The sequence below is a fragment of the Puma concolor genome, chromosome A2 (genome assembly GCF_028749965.1).
Source record: "Puma concolor isolate L17-30 chromosome A2, mPumCon1.1.hap2, whole genome shotgun sequence".
NCBI classification, from domain to species: Eukaryota; Metazoa; Chordata; class Mammalia; order Carnivora; family Felidae; genus Puma; species Puma concolor.
This window is the reverse complement of record NC_141668.1, coordinates 139,659,984-139,679,698: the sequence shown is the minus strand read 5'-3', so window position 1 is coordinate 139,679,698 and position 19,715 is coordinate 139,659,984. Positions and strand designations below refer to the sequence as shown.

General features: G+C 43.8%; 1 protein-coding gene and 1 long non-coding RNA gene across 15 annotated transcripts in view; one reads left to right on the top strand and one right to left on the bottom strand.

Moving 5' to 3' along the window:
• The window catches only part of ADAMTS9 (ADAM metallopeptidase with thrombospondin type 1 motif 9), a 163,238-nt gene that overhangs the window by 35,167 nt on the left and 108,356 nt on the right, over positions 1-19,715 (bottom strand). For 2 of the 3 annotated variants that reach the window (XM_086697654.1, XM_086697655.1), the window contains 2 exons: positions 10,815-10,982; positions 3,695-3,868 (listed from right to left, as the gene is read on the bottom strand). In XM_086697654.1, the coding sequence (XP_086553780.1) occupies positions 3,695-3,868; positions 10,815-10,982 (342 nt within the window). The remainder of the gene's footprint in view (positions 1-3,694; positions 3,869-10,814; positions 10,983-19,715) is intronic. The other variant, XM_086697656.1, reaches the window with a different exon arrangement.
• The window catches only part of LOC147583563 (uncharacterized), a 28,793-nt gene continuing 12,307 nt past the window's right edge, over positions 3,230-19,715 (top strand). For 4 of the 12 annotated variants that reach the window (XR_015248318.1, XR_015248322.1, XR_015248319.1 and 1 more), the window contains exons 1-3: positions 3,231-3,622; positions 3,720-3,885; positions 10,622-19,260. This is a non-coding gene — a long non-coding RNA (uncharacterized LOC147583563). Of the gene's footprint in view, positions 3,623-3,719; positions 3,886-10,621; positions 19,261-19,715 lie in introns of all 12 variants that reach the window. The other 8 variants (XR_015248320.1, XR_015248324.1, XR_015248323.1 and 5 more) reach the window with 8 other exon arrangements.

Sequence of the window (19,715 nt, the reverse complement as noted above, 5' to 3'; positions counted from 1 at the left end):
CTTACGTGGAGCTTGACAGCAATATTTAAAGCAGGATGTTAAAGGATCCGTCTGCAGAGCGCAGGCAAAGATGTACATTTCTAAGCATATTTTGTACGATCAGAGGCAGGACTTCCTCAGTGCATATTTGGCGAGGTTTCTATTCTTTGGAATTCAGAAGGAATTGTAAATGGAGCTTGCATTTCCCTGATTGGCTGGAGCATTTCTGAAAGTTGGCTAAAGCGTGAGCAGTCAGCTTAGATTCATTTCAGCACACTCTCTTACTTTCTGTTCCTTGGAACAGTTACACAGGGTCGAGTCTGGCGCGAGATGAAGAGGGAGAAGGAGAAAGCAGGCAGGGGTAGGTCTGAAACAAGACCAAAAGAGAATCAAGAGGTAACACTGAGGGGGCGAGAGGTCAGGAAGCCCTTTCTTCCTTCCATATCTGATAGTGTCAACCCCCAAACCACTCTATTATCTCCCATTTTCTCACAACAACTCTGTGTAGTTGTTATTATCCCCATTCTACAGGTGGCAAACCCAAGAATCAGAGAAATCAAGCATCCTTGTTCGAAGTCACATGGCTGAACAGTAGTAGTGTTGAGATATGAACTGGACTGCAGAATTCCGTAGTCTCTGGGGATCCCAATAACCTGTGTGGCTCTAGTGCAATTAACTTGAAATTTAACTGCTTTAGCCATTCCTCCCCACCATCCTCTGGTGAAAGAAAAAAAAATACGGAAGGAAAACAAGCAAAAAAACCTGAGTAGACAGAGAGAATAAGAGTCCTAAAGAAAAGGCACGATGGCAGACAATGGAAGCAGTCCATCAGGAGGGTGAGGGAGAGGGAAGGACCGGGAGGAAGGCTGATCTCCACATGGGTTAAACATGCAGCTGTAAGAAAACAGTCCCATTCAAGACTGCATCAAAAAGGAAAAAAAAAAAAAAACAACAACACCACCACTCAGGGAGAAATTAAACCATGGAGGTGTAAGACCTGTACATTGAAAGCTATAAGACACTGATAAAAGAAATCAAAAATGACACAAATAAATGAAAAGATCTTCTGTGCTCACCAGCTCTAAGTATTAGTACTCTGAAAATGTCCACACTATGCAAAGCAATCTAGAGATTGTAAGGCAATCCTTATCAAAATTCCAAAAGGTGGAAGAAACAATCCTAAACTGTGTATGGACCCACAAAAGACCCTGAAAAACTAAAGCCATCTTGAGAAAGGAGAACACAGCTCAAGCATCACCCTCTTTGACTTCAAACTATATTACAAAATTACAATAATTAAAGCAACATGGTGCTGGCATTAAAAGAAACACACAGATCAATGAAACAGAACAGAGGGCCCAGAAGTAAAGTCACACATATACGGTCAATTAATTTATGACAAAGGAGCCAAGAGTATGCAATGGAGAAAAGACGGTCTCTTCAACAAATGGTGTTGGGGAAACTGGACAGACACGTGCAAAACAATGAAACTGAACTCCTATCTTACAGCAGACCCAAAAGTTAGGGTAAAATGGATTAAAGACTTGACCCTGAAAGACCTAAACACATAAAATTCCTGGAAGAAAACATAGGGGGTAAGATCCCTGACACTGGTCATGGCCATACTTGTTTTGAACATGACACCAAAAGCAAAGACGTCAAAAGCAAAAATAAACAGGTGGGACTGCATCAAACTAAAAATGGGCAAAGGACCCGAACAGACATTTCTCAAAAGAAAACGTGCAGATGGCCAACAGATAGATGAAAAGGTGCTCAACATCGCTAATCATTGGGGAAATGCAAATCAAAACCACAAGGAGGTATCGCCTCACAATGGCTATTAGCAAAAAGACAAAACATGGCAGGTGTTGGTGAGGATCTGGAGGAGAGGGAACCCCTGGGCGTTGTTGGTGGGAAAGTAGATCAGTGCAGACTCTATGGAAAACAGTATGGAGGTTCCTCAAAAAAGTAAAAGGATACCTACCCTATGATCCTGCAATTCCACTTCTGGGTATTCATCTGAAGGAAATAAAACCGCTAACTTGAAAACCTATCTGCTCCCCCCAGCAGCATTATTTACAACAGCCACGGCATGGAAGCAACTGAGGTGTCCATCGATGGGTGAATGAATAAAAAAAATGTGTATACATACAAAGGAACATAATAGCCATAAAAAGGAAGGAAATCCTGCCATCTGACAATATGGGATGGACCTTGAGAGCATTATGCTGAGTGCTACAAGTCAGAAAGGGAAAGAGACATATCGTACGACCTCAGTTGTGTATGGAATCTTACAAAAACCAAACTTCTAGATACAGAGAACAGATGGATGGTGCCAGAGGTGATGGGAAAGGTGTAGGTGAGCGGGGATAAACTTCTGGTTACAAAATAAGTAAGTCCTGGGGATATAATACACAGCATGGTGACTGAAGTTAACAATACTGTATCATATACTTGAAAGCTAAGAGAATAGATCTTGAAAGTTCTGAACACCAGAAAACATTTTGGAACCGTGTGAGCTGACGGATGTTAAGTATAACACAGTTACTGTTAATAACAACTTATAATACATACATAGGTCAAATCATCATGTCTTCACCTAAAACAAATACAATGTTATATGCCAATGATAGCTCAATACAACTGGAAAAAATGTACATCAGCATTGCCATGAGTGCTTGTGTAAAATGATTTTTAAATGCAGCTGTAGTATCAGGTAATGGTTTCAGTTTAGAATCAGGTCTTGCTCCTTCTGGGCACGTGACGCTTGGACAAATGACGTTGGCTCTCTGAGCCTCAGTTTTCTTGACTGCAAAATGGGATGATAATAGTGATGCCCACTGTGCCCAGTGCTTAAAAAGATTAAGCGAGGGGAAGAATATAAAGCACGTAGCACACACCAGGCGCTGTTTCTCCCTGTTCTAAAAATCACTCCTGGTGGGAAATTCCTATCTTATCATTCATATCTCTGAACCCTTTACAGCATGTGCTTTTTATTTCGTTCCAAAGTCAATGGACACAGTTTTGCTTTCTTACCTTCTTTCTCCCCTTTCTACAAAGTATTCTGTTCTGGAAACAGGAGATTATCTCCTGCCCAAGTGTTACCTTCCTTAGCCAGGCTCTTCTCCAGGGACGCATAGTGTTTTCTTTAACTAAACATTAACTTGGTGAGGGAGAAAACAAGTCTATTTCTGCATCAACTGAGCCGTTTTTCAGATTCCATCATTTTTTTTTTTTTTAATGTTGGAAATGCTTCACTAATTAACTGGGGCTTCAAGCGACCGCCTGTCTTCTCCTTGACAGCCCAAGTCACGGAAAGGAGACAAACACAGAGTAGGTCCTACCTGGAGTCTGCCCTGTGGCAGTCTGAGCTGACACAGAATGACCAAGTTTGGGTATACATATTTAAAATATCTCTTCCATCTCCCCCTCCTTTTGTGAAAGATGGCTGTTTGCATTTGGCCCAAGGCCTGTTACAGCTTTTCTGGAGGCAGCCAGACTTGGAACATTCAAGAACACAGACGTAGGAACTGCATAAAAAGGAGGAGCTCTCCCACCCTCGTCGGAGTGAACCGCTTGCCGTCTGACAGCAAACCTTTTGGGAAACAGCCAGCCTTGTCACCGTGCTTGAAGGCTTTTCAGGGTAACGGATGTGATGGTTGCAAGGGGGTTGAGCAAAATGCCTGGCAGGTGCCCACTTCATGGCTCTACTTACTTCTTGCCATTCCTCTGCCCTCCAGGCATAGAGAGGACACGGTGCGGCTTGGCAGGCGCGTTCCGACTCTGGTCTGGTGTAGGGGTTGCACTCAGTCTCTCTGGCTGTTTTGTGTGTTCCCGTCTGACAGCTCACACTTCTCCGCCGTGTGCCTTGGCCGCAGGACACAGAGCACTAAGAAGAAAGACTGTGTAAGTGGGAGCTTTGGGTCATTTGGTGGGGAGGGTGTGTGTGTGTGTGTGTGTGTGTGTGTGTGTGGCAGGAGTGGCGAGGGTCACAGTCATGGGGAATGCGCTCCTAATCCAATGACTTTCCCTGCGATTACAAAGCTTTCTAATTTCCAATGAAGGGGACCCAAGATAATGTACTTAAATCTGCAAACTCACTGCCTGTCGATGCCGGTGAGCGAGCAAAGTATCTCTACCTTTCTTGGGGAATCTCTGAAGATACCAAAAGTCTTGGAGATGGGAGAGGTTGGGAGAGATCGTTATGAAACGATACGATCGAGAAATAAATAGTGCTGCCATGTGAAATGAAAATCCCCAATGATTACTATCCCGGAGGATTGCAGTTTCTTGAAAATTGGAGATAAGTGCTGTACAAGAAGAATTTCTTGGCAGATTAAAAGCATAACCCAACGAGAGTAAATTACTGAAGCTTTTAGGGCCTTATAAGCAGAATTATTTTCTCCAGTCTTTTTCTTTCCTTGCTCTTATTCCTGGAGATAGAGGAAAGAAGAATTTTTTTTAAACTACTGAATTCACTAAAGTGTTAGTGTCTATTTACAACCTCAAATGAATACACGAAGAATAAAAACTGACAAGGAAAAACCATTTCTTCAGGCGGGCGTCATGTTTCCAGCCCCTGAAAAATACTGTGAATCAGGCTGAAGCATTTTGTTGACCAAGTTGCAAAACGCCATATTAAATCTGCAATTAAATTTCCTTTAAATTAACTTTTTAATGGTTTCCTCACTGCTGGGTTTCATAATCTCACTTATGGGCAGGCCAAGAATTATTGTCTTTATTAAGGTTTTGACAGTTAAAAACCAAAGGCAACATTTGCTTGGAAAGAACAGCATATTACTGCGTTTATTTAAAATTGTTCCTGAGTTTTTGCAATAGCTCAGCCTCCGCTAATTTGTCTGGCATTGAGAAAACAAGTTTAGCATACATTAAAGCCGTATTTCTAAGAGGAAGTCTTAAAGAATAGACTCATGATCCTTTCAATTAGAAAGGTATTCATGCCCAATCATTTCATATTTTAAGAAAATAGTTGGTGCTCTTCAGAGGGCAGCTCGGGAAATCATATCATTTCAGATGAGTCTATGCCAGGGAGGGGCTCAAATGTTCACATCAAAGCTAGCTAAAGAGAAGGAAATATTTTGAGGCAACACAGCTGCTATTGTTTGGGTTTAATTGTATTAATTGGATTGAATGAGTCTGTGACCCAGAAGGAACCAGACTTTTAAAGTCATTGTGTCCTGGGTGGAATAGGAGGGCCCCTGAAGACAAGTAATGCTCTTGTCTACAGAGAATGACCCTTTAAGGCTCACGGGAGCTACACGTATGTTTCCCATTGATTACCCTGGAAATGAAGGAACTGTAACTTGGGAGTGTCATCCCATGAATGACAGAAATGTTCCAACGGCGTCATCATTGACAACAAACAATGACGACTACAAACCCTGCCGCCATTTGAATTTGGGGTCTTAAATATAAAAGAGTACGTTTCCAGAACAGTGTATCGAAATGGAAATACAGAGAAAGACTAAGAACCATTAGGTAAACAAATTTGAACATGGCATAGGGCTGATATATATTCAAAGCCTCCTAACGTTTTAATAACCTAAAGAAAAAGGAAAAAAAAAAAAACCATGAAAGACTTTCAGAGTGTCTCCTATTCAAGCTCTAAATAAATGAAACCTCTTTTTGATGCTATTGTTATTGAGTAAATTACTTATGGTTCAACGAAGGTAAGGTATTAAGAGCCATAAGTATCCAAAACTAAAAAAAATCACTTCCTCCAGCGTTGCATACTTTTTCAAAAGGCAAAGACACAGGAAAGTTCAATTATATAACATGCCGTCGTGGCTTCTGATGTTTATAATGTCAAAGCCAGGTGTGAAGTAAAAAATAAAAGTTTTGACACGACTTAAAGGCATGTGCGGGATGAGCTCTGCCTTTCCGAATCCTGCATCTAGGGTCATCTTTATTCTGAATGTAATAGGCTGCATCCGAGTGAACTCTCTGGGTTGCACTTTTCTGCCCGCACTGTGTCTCGAGGGAGGCAATAAGTTGCATACACAGCCAGTCAGGCTTGCTCGGAGAGTTCTGAGCGATGTGTATGGAAACCTCGTGAATAAAGCAGCAACCGAAAGACCTCTGCGTGACCCTGGAGGTGGTGAGGGCTGTGCCGTGTGCACATGTGTGTGCTTAATGCTTCTGGTTCCATTTGGAACAGGCTTTCGTTAGTTTGTAAAAGAAAAAGGTCGGGCAGTCTCTGCTAATGTGCTCCCTCTGTCATCATTCCGGCACAGGATGCGCAGGTCTGAAAGGAGGTGTTTTTCGTTCCGAACTACTGAGCCGGGAGCTATGTTTCATCTGTCTGCTCTCGGTACTGGGCATTGCTAGCTGGTGTGCAGGCCTCACCAACTTGACCGGGGGCCTTGACACTTATTTCCACGGATCAAAAGAATCTTTGTGCACCCTCTGGTGTGTGGGGAATCCTATATACTTGAAAACTGGAAAGTGTTTACACACTTTCTTCCAGAATTACTGCTGAAATTATGGTGGTGATGTTATTTAGAGGAGGGACTAGCTTGAAAAAGAACTCTCGGAACCAACTTTAATACATAAGAACAGTCCCAATGATAATAGCCACCTTTTACCAAGCACTTACTATGTTCCTGGCTCTGTACTAGGGTTTTTCAACCTAATAATTCTTTCTTGCTGGGAGCTGTTTCATCCACTGTAGGAAGTGTGACAGCATCTGTGGACTCTAACCATTAGATGCCAGGTGTATTCCCCGCCCTCCACCAAGTTGTGACAACCAACGTTGTCTCTAGAAATTGCCTAATGTCCCAAAGGACAAAATCACCCCCTAGTTGAGGGCTTAGCTCCATGCCGAGCATGGCACACGACATATCTTTGTACTTCCTAATAAACCTTTTAGGGAGATCGTGCACAAATACGGCAAGGAACAGAGATAATCACTCCAACTCCAGCAAAAACAAAACCCAAAAGCAGCCAAAGTGAATTCTGCCCTAGGCAATGTACCATGGTCACTGTGGATTAGAATTTGGCTTCCAGTTTTAAAATATGGTGCTAATATGATGCAGTCTTCCGTACTACGTCAGCAAGAGTGTGGGTGAGAAGCCTGTGTTCAAACAAATCAACATCAGTGCTCACAGTTCAAATACAAACAAAACAATGGAGAGCTCGAAGCACGAAAGCGACCCTTTCTCATCACCGACTCTGTGCACATGGTTTCCTTGATTTCTCAAAGGACACGAGCTACACGTTTGCCATGTTTCTGCATTAAATACTTGCAAAATACTTCAGAATCAAACACCAAAACCAACCTGCTCTCACTGGAATCACAAGGAAAGTCCTCACCAAAAATGGCTGGTGGATTCACAAGGCAACTTGCCAGTTTCCATTTTGGCATGAACGGTGGAGAGCTTTTAAAAATTAGTTATTTTCCCTTAACCTAAGGCACCGCTGATTGCAAGACAAAGCATAATGTTTTGTATCGCTACAAAAAAGGTCTATTTTAATTAAATCATGGCATTCTGTCGGCTGTTAGGCCCATTCTGAGAACAGAGAGGTTAAGGTATGAGAGGCATATGCATCTCAGGACTGATGAATGACTCCACTGCGTGGATTCATGACTGATGAGTGACGATAAAGTGTTACTTTTACTCTAATCTGCTCATTTAATCTTTTTGTTTCTGACCTTCATTTTTTCTGAAAGCCTTTCTAGAAGAATAGGATAGATTAAATGATTTTTACTCAGGAATGCTTCTATTTCATGGGATTACCGAGCCTTCACATTTCTCAAACTGAATCAAGAATTCGAGGCTGATTTTTGTCTTAAAATTTCATGTGCATCCCTTACCTCTTGATCAAAAGCATCTACACAAATTGAACATGAGCTTCTAAAAATGCTTTACAGTTTTAGTGAGGATGTTTTCCTTTTTTTAAAATATATAATTTATTGTCCAGTTGGTCTCCGTTCAACACCCAGTGCCCATCCCAACAGGTGCCCTCCTCAATGCCCATCACCCACCCTCCCCTCCCCCCACCCCCCATCAGCCCTCAGTTTGTTCTTATTGGATGTCTTCCAGTAAAAGCTCTCCTTTTACTGGAAAAATTTCCTTGACAAATTCAAGATTTTCAAAAGATGGAGAAATTAAACATTCCCCTTTAAATCTCAAAGCACCAATTTTGAGGGCGAGACTATGAAGATAAACACAGCATACCCATTGCCAACCCCAACATTCTACACGTCTTGTCATCATCAGACATTTCAACATGATGAGAAGTTGCCCTCATTCTTCTTCCTACCTTCAACAAGAGATGACTAGGATATAGCTACCGGCAGAAAACAGAAGAACCAGATATAAAATCTTCCAACCATTGTTGCAAATGGGTAATCATTACTCTCGCTTCGGTATCCCTGCCTTAGGGACATTTCTGTTTACCATTGGATCATTAGTAAGCCAATAGTCTTTAACCACGCAGACCGTCTTTCTCCATCAACCACTGCGTCTGATTATTTTCAGCTACACTTCGAAACTGCACAAGTCAGATTTTACTCATGCAGCACCTTGTCCTGCCCGCTTTTATAATTCAGTTCTACAGATCAAATCAGGGCATTTCAAAGCTGGCCACAGACCATTACATAACTGTGTTTACTTGCATTTTTCTACAAAGGTGACTAGACTTTTCTAAGCAATCATTTTGAACAGGTGCAGTCTTTTCTGGGGAGGCAGTCTGATAATCCTATTACATTATGTTCAAAAAACCCCACAGGGTTCAAACCTAATCATCCCAGCTTTGTAAGCAATTTTGGACTTCCCCAAAAGACCACAGAATGCTGGGCTAAAACTCACTCTGTGTTTACCAGTAGAGAGTGAAAGATTCTTTTAATTGTCTCTATGTCAAATACATAGCCCTATAAAATGAGCATCATCTCCATGCTCTAAACTTAATATTCAGGGCATGATGCAAATAGATAAGTAGAGGCCAAGCAACATAAAGAAAAGCAACAGAGCATGAAAGTCTACAAGAGGACAAGCTAATTAGTGCAATATCTTAAATAATGTTAGCTGCAGGCTTTTACATGAATTGAATAGCTCCCCAAATAAAAGGGCTGGAAGTTACAGAGGACAGCAGTCACTCAGGCAAACCGTTAAGGAAGACCAATATGAAACGCTGCCTTGAAATCTGATCCTGTAGGGAAGCCAGAGGGGAAACTAGCTCTGGTTGGGCACCGATGCTTGGATTGTTGAATTAAAATACAAACACAAACACAAACACACGCGATCATTCCGATAAAGGCCTCGAGAAGGATGAGGCTACTCTTCTAGGGAATGATGCAGGTCATGTTTTACATTTCTGTGAAGTGGCTATGGTGGGGGGAGGGCGTGCATGTGGGGCAATGATGACAGCTCAGAGCCTTTAGGAAAAATTCACATTGCTAGAGGAACTTTCTGTTAGTCACATCGAAATGGAGGGTTCCCAACTCCTCCCCATGTTAACACAACTGTCCAAAGCTTCTTTGAGGCTTTAGGGAATCAAGATCAAGGCTCTGAAAGAACCAAATCTAGAGGGTGCCAACCTGGAACCTACTTTTCTATTGATTCCTAAGGGCAGCTGTGTGATTCTCCACTGCACAGGAGAACCACAAAGTCAGTAAAACCTCACTGAGGCACATCAGTGGAGGGGAAGAGCAACATTATATACAGAATATATGAAACTGCACCTTATTATTTTTTTAAGTTTATTTATTTATTTTGAGAGAGAGAGAGAGAGAGAGAGAGAGAGAGAGACAGAGACAGACAGAGACAGCAACAGAGAGAAAGAATCCCAAGCAGGCTCCACACTGTCAGCAAGGAGCCCAACGTGGGGCTCGAACTCATGAACCGTGAGATCATGACCTGAGCTGAAGTCAGACATTTAACCGACTGAGCCACCCAGGCTCCCCTGCACCTTATTACTATTAGGTAAGTACCTTCAACCGAGCTGAGAAAATGTTGAAATACAGAGTAAAGAGATCAGCTTCAAGGATTACGTGTGAGAGACTTTAGCTCACACAATTATTTATAGATAAATAGAAGCTTCTGGAGTTCTTTGTTGAATCCAACAGGGAAACTCTCTCACCCAGCTGCTGGCTAGATTATCAAATGTTTAGAATTAGCGGAGTCTGACTGCAATCAGTTTCTTGGGTGTTTACCCCTTCCCCATCTGATGCACGCATCACATTCATCCACACAAAATACTACTCTTGAGAGCCTCTTAGATTTAAGACCTCTGAACTAAGTACTTGGCATTCATTATTGCATTAAATCCTCATAGGAGCTAAATGTAGTAGGCTCAGGAAGGTGAAAACAGATCACCCAAGGTCACATAGCTAGCAAATGCGAGAGAACTTCTGTCTCCCACTTCTGCTGTATCTAAGAACATTCGCTATAATACCTCACAATGACAGCCCTTTCTTTAAGAACCTCAAAGGTAAATTCAGACCCAGTCCCTGCGAGGTGACCAGAGTCAACCTTACTGCCATCTGAGTTAGTGTTTTTTTAAGTGGTGAGTGATGATAAAAATGCCATCAGCGAAGTATTAAAGGGCTACTCCGTGCTAGATGTCTGACATCAATATCTACTACTACTTAGAATTAATTCTCACAACCATCCTACTGTAGGTGTTACCCAAGGCCCCGAGGGTGGAATCCACTCGGCCAGGTAACAACTATCCTGATGGAAAGAGTCGTCCCTCCCCGTCCCCAAGCTCCCCTCTGAAAAACCAAACCTGTACAGACAAACACAACCAACACGCCGGTGTCAGCCACGTGGCCCAAGGTAAGGAAGCAGTCGTAGAGGAGAAGCATTGCTCACCTGACTCCAGGCGCCAGCTTTCCATTTGGGGCATCTTCCTCCTCTGCACTTTCTGTGCCCACTTGGCTTAGCAAGGTGTTTACAGTAATCACTCTCTAAATGGTTTCCATCTTTTGCCATGCAGTAAACATTTCGTTGTTTATGCCCTCGACCACAAGAGACAGAACACTGAAATATAAAGCAATGGCAAGGTTGTTGTTGTGTTTTTTTTTTTTTTAAATCACATGGAGTTTGATAAAAACCCGTGTCGTGAGACGTTAAGATCATACCTGACAAGAGTCACCATCTCCCCCCTTTTCCAACACCATTTAAGGTAATATCTCAACGCTCTACACGGCAAGAAGATAGCATTCGGGGAAAAAAAATGTCCGTAGTATTTCAGCAGCAATCCTGCCTAGTATTTTGGGTTCTTCAAGAGTGCGGGTAAATCCTGACAATTTTGGCCAAAAAATAAAGCCAATGAACCTGAAATTACCATGACATCCTGAGTTTGTAAAAAATCTTCCTATGAATTAGAAAGGATGCCTTTCGCACAACTCACTTCATGCAGGATCAGGATACTTCTTCAACCAAATGCCTTGCGATTCACTGATTTGGATAAACGTGCATTTCCAAAATACAACTGTGTCCAATTTCCTAATGAAACGATTTAAGGAAACTCTCCTACCATTTTTCAGAGGATAAACTCTCATTTTCCCAGTCCGTTGGGAAGGAGGTGAAAAAGCCACATTAGAAACCGAAAGGTAAGCTGGCAGGTAAGTCTGTGCCAATTCTGGGAGGGGGGCATTACCTTTCAACTTTGATCTGCAAGTTCACTGAACTGTTTTAAATGTGACCTTGTCTGACCACATCTAAGGAACTTGACTTTGATTTCAGATTAGGTTTCTCAGAAAGGTCTAGGAATCAAAGCGCCCATGGAGTCAGGACAAAAATTTGATATGACAGCTTCTTGTGGAACAGGCAAGAGGCTGGCCCCAATGAGTGCACTGAGATATTCAACATCCATTGCCTCATTAGCGATTACAGAAGTCATTACCACTTGGATCATAAGCTTGCTGGCTCAGATTTTCAAGACACATTACTTCCCAATATAACGTTCTTGACTTTTAGAGGGAAATGAGTTTAAGAATGAAGAACAAAATGTGAAACTGCAATGGGAATAGATTTCGTGTCATCGCCCCCTATTCAATAGTTCTTATTGCCCTCACTAACTTACTGATTTTGTTAACTTAAATTACCAAAGTGCCCTTTCATGCCTAATAGATAAATAGCATCACGTAAAACACGTAGCCTAGTATTAATTCAACTGCTGTTACCAAGCATGTCCAAAGTTATATCATTCATAAATGTGCCAGACCTCTTTCTCTAGTAAACACAAATCATTGTAAAGATTTCAATAGTAGCGAATAGATTATTTTGAAATATGTATATTAATAGGTTTGGCCCTGACTTTTTACTTTAGGAAAGGGAAACATTGCTGGTTTTGTTTGGGCTTCATCTTATGACACTATTAGGATTTGGAGAGGTCATTCTGGAAATCTTAACAGAGCATACAGTGAGGAAGAAAGGAGCCCAATTTGAATATTCAGATCAAAACAAAAATACCCATCTTTCAACCTATGGTGCTTTGACATATATAAAGACTTGGGACATAATTCTAGAAGGTTTTTAAAATGAAGCTCCTAGAAATATTCCTACAAACCACCGGTCTAATGTCTTGCATACGGAATAATCTCTATTGTTAGTGACTAATTTTGGTCCTTAGAAACTTTCCTTGGACGAATAAATAACAAAGGGGCACAAGTGGAATTTGGGATGAGTTCCTCTGTGTTTATTCAACAAACATGTGAGCAACTACTAAGTTTCAAAAATTATGCGAAGGGCTGGAAATATAGTGATGAACGAAGTTGACTACTCCCCGCCCGCACGGAGCTTACAGGCCAGTGTTAATCAAAACACTGCAATGTTGACAAAAAACAAATGCATGCTTATTAACAGAAATGAGTGCTCTGAAGGACACAGGCTGCCATGGGTGCAAGAGGGCTCCTGAGGCTTCCCCCAGGGCCAGACCGTGCAGAGCTCATAGGTCGTCATAATGCATTTGGATTTGGAAAAATCACAGAAGAGTTTTAAATCAGGGCAAAACACGGTCTGATTTTTGCTTCAGAAATTCTACCCTGGCTACTGAGAGGACAATGGATGGGCATACAGCATGAAGGGAAATAGTAAAACTGCTCAGGAAGAGTTAGTGCACTGGTCCAGGCAAGTGGTGATGGTGATACTAAATAGGGTGCAGAGCTATTGGGGTGGGGGAAGTTGGTGGACTTATGACCTATTTTTTTTAAGGTAGAAATGACAGTTTGTGGTTGGTGGATCAGCCATGGGGTGCAGGGCAGAAGGCAGACTCAGGAGGGACTCCTAGGTTTGCAGTATGGGCAACCGGACAGTGATGACGTTTACAGGGATGGGAAAACAGCCCCGGGCGTCAAGGATGTATTTATCTGTAGGAAAAAGACTGAACTTGAAAGATACAGATTCCTGAGTGGGAAAATGTGCTTAATGAAGAAAGAGGCATAATGGTGATGAACATGGATGAACTTAAAACAAATCCACCTATAGGGATAATCATTTCAACATACAAATCATTGATAGCAAGCTGTCCTTTACTATGAAGCGGGGGGGGGGGGGGGGGAGTTGATGAAAATGCTAATTCAGTAATCTGCATGGCATCGGAGGGACAGTCTAAAAGTAGACAGCAACCTACAGAGGCAGAATGAGAAAAGGCACAATATTCTGGCATTCAGTTATGTGCCACCCACTGCTCTAAGACCGAGCGTGCAACGTCTCAATCATCCTAACAACCATTGAGATAGGTACTGTTATTGGAGATAACTAGTGTTTCCAACCTGGTGTAAGTAACCACAAAGCTTTCTAGATACCTCTCCCCACATGATTGCAACACAGATGGACAGACGTCTGTTGAGGGCAATGCCAACACAAGGGAAACAGTTAAATTATCACGAACATCACTGATACTAATTCATCTGAGGGGCACTACTGGTGTGACCCATGCCTATTGCCCTTCAAATGAAAGGGAACAAAGGAGTTCCCAAATACGATGCCTTAAACATCCTGTTAACATCTAGATTAGCTACATCCCACCCATTCCTACGTGCGTTTTTCTTATCTGGGGATTTGAATGGAACCGACTTGGAAAAAAAGAATGCAATAGTTCAGCATGACTCACATATTATTTGCCTAAAATGAAGATCTAAAAGTGATAAGGACATTCTCGAGGTAACTAATCAGAAAAAAAAAAAAAAAAAACACTTTTCATCTCATGCTTTCTAACTTACCAGTGAAGAAAAGAAGCTGCTTATGGAAATTTTCATATCTAACAGGTTCATGAGTGGGTCTATTATGATTTCTCTAAAGAAGCTGTCATTTTGATAATCAAATAAACAAACGTTTCAGCTCTTCTACTCTGAGGGAAATTTCCATCTGATCATTTCCAGTCCTTTTCCAGACGCTGACTTTTGAGTCGATGTGCATCACTGAGATTTAAGAGTAAAGTTCAGCGCATCACCTACTATGTGCTATCTGTGGGCTACATGTCTCAGGGTTCTTGCTCTGGGGAATGTTTAAGTCCTTAAATGGGCAGTGGATATAGCCTCCTAAATTGCCAGTTGGAGTCCCACATTTGCTCCTCTGGAGAAACAACCGAACATGTTTACGAGCATGCTTTCTCCCCAGCTTTGCACAACACTCCCAAACAATGGTATAGTCTCTCCTTGTGACTTAGAAACGTCAAGGTCAGGTGTGCCTGGGTGGCTCAGTCAATTGAGTGACTTCGGCTCAGGTCATGATCTCGTATTTCGTGAGTTTGAGCCCCTTGTGGGGCTCTGTGCTGACAGCTTGGAGCCTGGAACCTACTTCAGATTTTGTGTCTCCCTCTCTCTCTGCCCCTCCCTGCTCACAGTCTGTCTCTCTTTCTCTCAAAAATAAATCAAAACATTTAAAAAATTAAAAAAAAAAAAAAAAGAAAGAAACATCAAGGTCAGTATCCAAAATGCCTGGGCTTTGAGGCTTTTGTTTCTGTGAGGCCATTCAAAGGGGATGTTTAACGTGAAGCTTTGTTCAGCTCTTGCCTTAACACGGTCTACTCGCCTAACGTCTTAAGAGTTTGACATCCTTGCATTTCAACTCATCTGGCTGGAAACAATGTACTCAAGGCATGGGCAGTCTGCTCATCATCTCTCCTCTGGGCTTGTCCTCTCTCAGTGGTAGCCCTGGTTATGGTGCCAGTTAGGGTCCGGCGTGCTACCGCTGGCATTCGCGATGCCCTGCTTCTGCCCTTTCACTTTTGTAGACGTGTGTGGTCTCTCAGACATCAAGGAGCCAGCAAACAACCCCAGTGTGTCTGCCAGGATGAGAAGGGCTGAGGACCTAGAGAGAGGGAGATTCCTGCGTCGCCAAGGCAGCTGTGAACCTGAACATGTGTGCAAAGACAGAGGAGAGCGCGGAATTGGTAAGGCCACCGTAAGGAACTAAGAAGGAATAAGAAGTGGAGGCTGGAGGTCAGAGAATCTGGCCAGATGGAAGTTTCTCGATGGGGCTGGGAGATGCCGGGGCTTAGAGGAAGCACCAGCGGGGCCAAGGTATAGACCTGGACCGCCTGGTTATAGCAGATGCTCACTACACAGGGGTTAATGGATGGTCTAGGAGAACAGCTGGCAGAATTCTGGCACTGCTCTGTATATCTAGGTGATTTCCACCTCCAAGGGATCTAGCAAACACGAGAAACATGTTTATTACTTTCTTCAGAACACCTTTAGGACCCTGGGAAGAAAGACACTTATGCTGCAAATACACAGTCACATAAACGGAAACATTCTGTTTATGTGTAATGTGTGATGGAGGATACTGATCAGCTAGCCCATATTTCCAACCACGGGCCTGGCTGCCAGCAGGTAAGGAAGAGCTCGGAGGCCGAGAGGAAGGACAGAGACTGCAAGCCATGACCAAGTGAAGTCATGCTTCTCCTGATGGAAGGACTTTTGCCAATCAGGGAGCGAACCATCCCTCTGAGACCGACGAACAGAGCTCAGTTTGGGGGCAGGACCCTGAACTAATCATGATGTGCCTTTCCCTTGTGCATCCCTAAAATGTGAAAGTAACATCCAAATCCCTTCATTTAAAAAAATGTTCCTTTGTGTCTTTCACGGACAGCAGGCTCTTTCTGATTCTAGTCTCCTTTGGACTTGGTTGAACAAAACACAAAGTCAAGCCTCACCTGCAGAACGTACCGTCAGAAAGGACGCGAGGCTCACACCCGAGGTTCGCATCTGCCTTTGCCAGTTACGGGGAGGAACGAAGGGCATATACAGGAGCATGCCACCGGTGAGGAAGGCAAAACCAGCCTGCGCACGCCGTTTCCGGGGAAGCCAGGATGTGAGCACAAGGATCTGGACTTAGGGATCAGAGTTTCAAACACAGCTCAGTGTGGGGCCTGGAACACCACGTGGGCTTGCCACCGAGGAAAAAGAAAGCAGCCATCACTCACATGTGCTTATAGACTGCCTTCCACGCCGTAGGCAGCCAGCAAATAATTGCGGGAACGAACGGACACGTGAAATCTGTAGGCATCACAGAAGTGTGCTCTAAACGAAACGTCATGTTTGCCTAAATGTCACAAAGAAAGAACCACTCGGAATCTGACCCACAGTGTGAGGGCTGAACCGATTTGGCACAAGTTATTGAGATGCAAAAAGGCCACCCCAGGACCCCTCTTTCAGTCAGAGCAGAGCTATTGGAAATCACACCAGCTACCTTTTATTGAACTCTTAACTGTGAATGGAAAACTGGGCTGAAGGACACTGGCTTCTGTCATTAATCCCAACAGCGACCGTGTGACTCAGATACTATGAGGATTCCTTTTTTTTTTAATTTTTTTTTTTTAACATTTATTTTTGAGACAGAGAGAGACAGAGCATGAATGGGGGGAGGGTCAGAGAGAGAGGGAGACACAGAATCCGAAGCAGGCTCCAGGCCCTGAGCTGTCAGCACAGAGCCTGACGCGGGGCTCGAACTCACGGACCGCGAGATCATGACCTGAGCCGAAGTCGGACGCTCGACCGACTGAGCCACCCAGGCGCCCCTGAGGATTCCTTTTTTACAGATAAAGAGAAACAAGGAGGTGCTGTCACTTAGCCAGGGACACAAAGCCAGGAAGCAACAGAGTTGGTCTTCAAACAGGTCCTCTCCAGAATCACCACTTTCTTCCTTAAGCTATACTGAAGAAAGGGACCGGAGAGGAAAACAAGGTGCTCACCCCTGCTCACTCAAGTCAACAACACAGAGCAAGGACCTCAACGGAACGTCTCTTGAGCCTATTTTTGAAGCCTCTGATTCCTCGAGTCTCTCAGGGAGACAGTACCTATACAGAGTTAGTATGTCTGACTTTATTACTTTTTTCCTAACATCTTTAGGACCCTGGGAAGAAAGATGCTTAGTGTGGAAATAGACAGTCACATACATGAAGGGCCAGATTTCCCTTGGGCTGAAGCCACACCCTGATTTTCTCTTGGCCATTTTTCAGGGTTTATTCACCCTTTGGGGCCCGCCTGATGTCATGGGGCGAATGATTATTTCCGTTCATTGATGAATGGCTCTTTGCACGGTCATGAATGGAAATGTGGGCCTGTCCATTCACCGAGGGCCAATCTCTCAACTGTCTGAGCTGTAAGGGCATCTCGAAGATTATCCAGTCTGTCTGTTTATCTCACAAATGGAACACAAGAGGAAAGGAGACACGGCATGCTGACAGCGACACAGCGAGGAAGGAGTACGTGCACGCCTAGGACTAGGAGTTCCCGTGCCCCGCACAGAACACTGTCGCCCCGGGGCTTTGTAGCCAAGTACGGGCGTTCTTCGTGTTGTTCAGCAGCCACGGCTAACCAGCCATCCTGACTCTTTCTATTCCAAAGGGATAGTCCCAACAGGGACTAGCAAGGGAGGCACAGATTCTCCCGCCTCTGGCTTTGACGGACAGCAGACACGAGTATGAACAAGAGTGAGTATAACAAGCTCCTGTTTGGGGACACCAGCTAAGAACAAATTCCAACAGATGGAGGCGCACGAGTGCCAGCACAGGAAACAAAAGCTCACTACTTGTCTTCACCTTGTTCTGAAACGCAGCATTTCAGGGCGCAGGGCATTTGGGCATCAGGCAGTGCTAGGCTGGCATGCCACCTGCCATTTCACCTCGGGGCCATCTGGGGCAAATTACCGAACCTCTCTCAGCTCTGTAAAACGGGGACAACAGCACAGTCTACACTCAACAGAGTTACGTTACAATTAAGCGGAACAACCGTATACATGTACGACTATAGTGCATATAGACGGAGCTCCTGGGGCTTTGGTCAAGTGGTGTAGAAATCGATGCACGTTCACTCTCATCACTACCATTATTTCTACTCAGCAGAGTCTTTTAGAACCCCCCAGCATGTGGTTAAAAAGGTATTAAAAAATATATATATACGTCAACTAATGGAGTCTCAGATTAACGTTCTAACACAGGCACTGCTGAGTAAGGGAGGGACTTAGGCAACATCTCACCCAAGTAAAAGGGCAAAGATTTTTCCTTTCCAAAGGTCACAGAGCAATCCACAGAACAGACATAAATGTCGAAGATTCCTCTGCTTCTGCGGTGCCCTTTTCACTTTTATCGACTATTATTAATACGGTCTCTCTGACCAGAGAAGACAGGAAGACGAGGAAGACAAGGACCCCACATCTGAATGCCACATCTTTCTCCTACTCCACCATTTCCTGCTCATACTTATTATCTGAGGGACTACTTATGTTTCTCATTTGTTTCTTGTTATGTTATTTCTTTAATGTCTAGAGACACAGAATCCACACCAGGGATCGCCATTACTGCACGCCCATTCACTCACTTCCTGGCTCTGTTCGGCTCTGCCGTGGCAGTGGTCACAGTTATTTGTTAACTGGTGGGTGTGCACACAGTTAGGGCTTCTCACAACCCATGAATGGCTCTGGTCGGGGGGTATCGGGGAAGCCGAGTGACTGAGGAGCGAGAGAAAGCTTTGCCAGGAAACAAGGGCTGTGACTTCAGGGCGTAAAGCCAATGTTGACAGGCCTGCCTGATGGCTGTTTATGTCCAGGACCACCATGGCACTTATTACCATGAAAAGGAGCCGAGAAAGCAGGAGATTGGCAGGGAACACCATGGAAGAAAACAGATGCGCGAGTCACGGTCATCCCAGCCGGATGGGGCACGAGGCCATCCTTCCATCTCCGTTGCCCCCAACACCGGCAGTCTTTGCAGTACTCCAAAGGTCTAAGACCGTGGGAGAAAAGGAACTAAGGATCACATGTCAACCCTTGGGGCACACTCGAAGGCTGCTCTCAATACTACAGCCAAGTAGGTGGCCCCACAGATGGCTCACAAGGCGGATGGGAGGGCCAAGCCAATAAGGGGAGACAGTAAGAAGGGCTCATGCCCTCCACCTCCCGTTACCCCCAAGAATTAGGAGGCACAGGGCTCTCCAGCTGTCTCCTCCTAACCTCTTAATGTGACAACATCTTATGGGGGGAGAACAAATATTCACATTAAACAGAACAGCATATGAAATTAGCTACATGAGTCATGAAACCCGAATTGAGGTGCTTGTTCTGCCAGAATGTAAATATGACAGTTTTCCTCCCCATCAAGACAAAGAATAACAACCAACAAAATCTGCAAAAGCTGAATTTTCTCATGGCTACGTGCAGTGGTGCCCCCAGGAATCTGAGGCATAGTACACGCCCAGGCTCTGTTGTCCCTAACATGCCCTCCGACTCCCCATTTCTAAGCACACTAATTTTACACAACTTCTT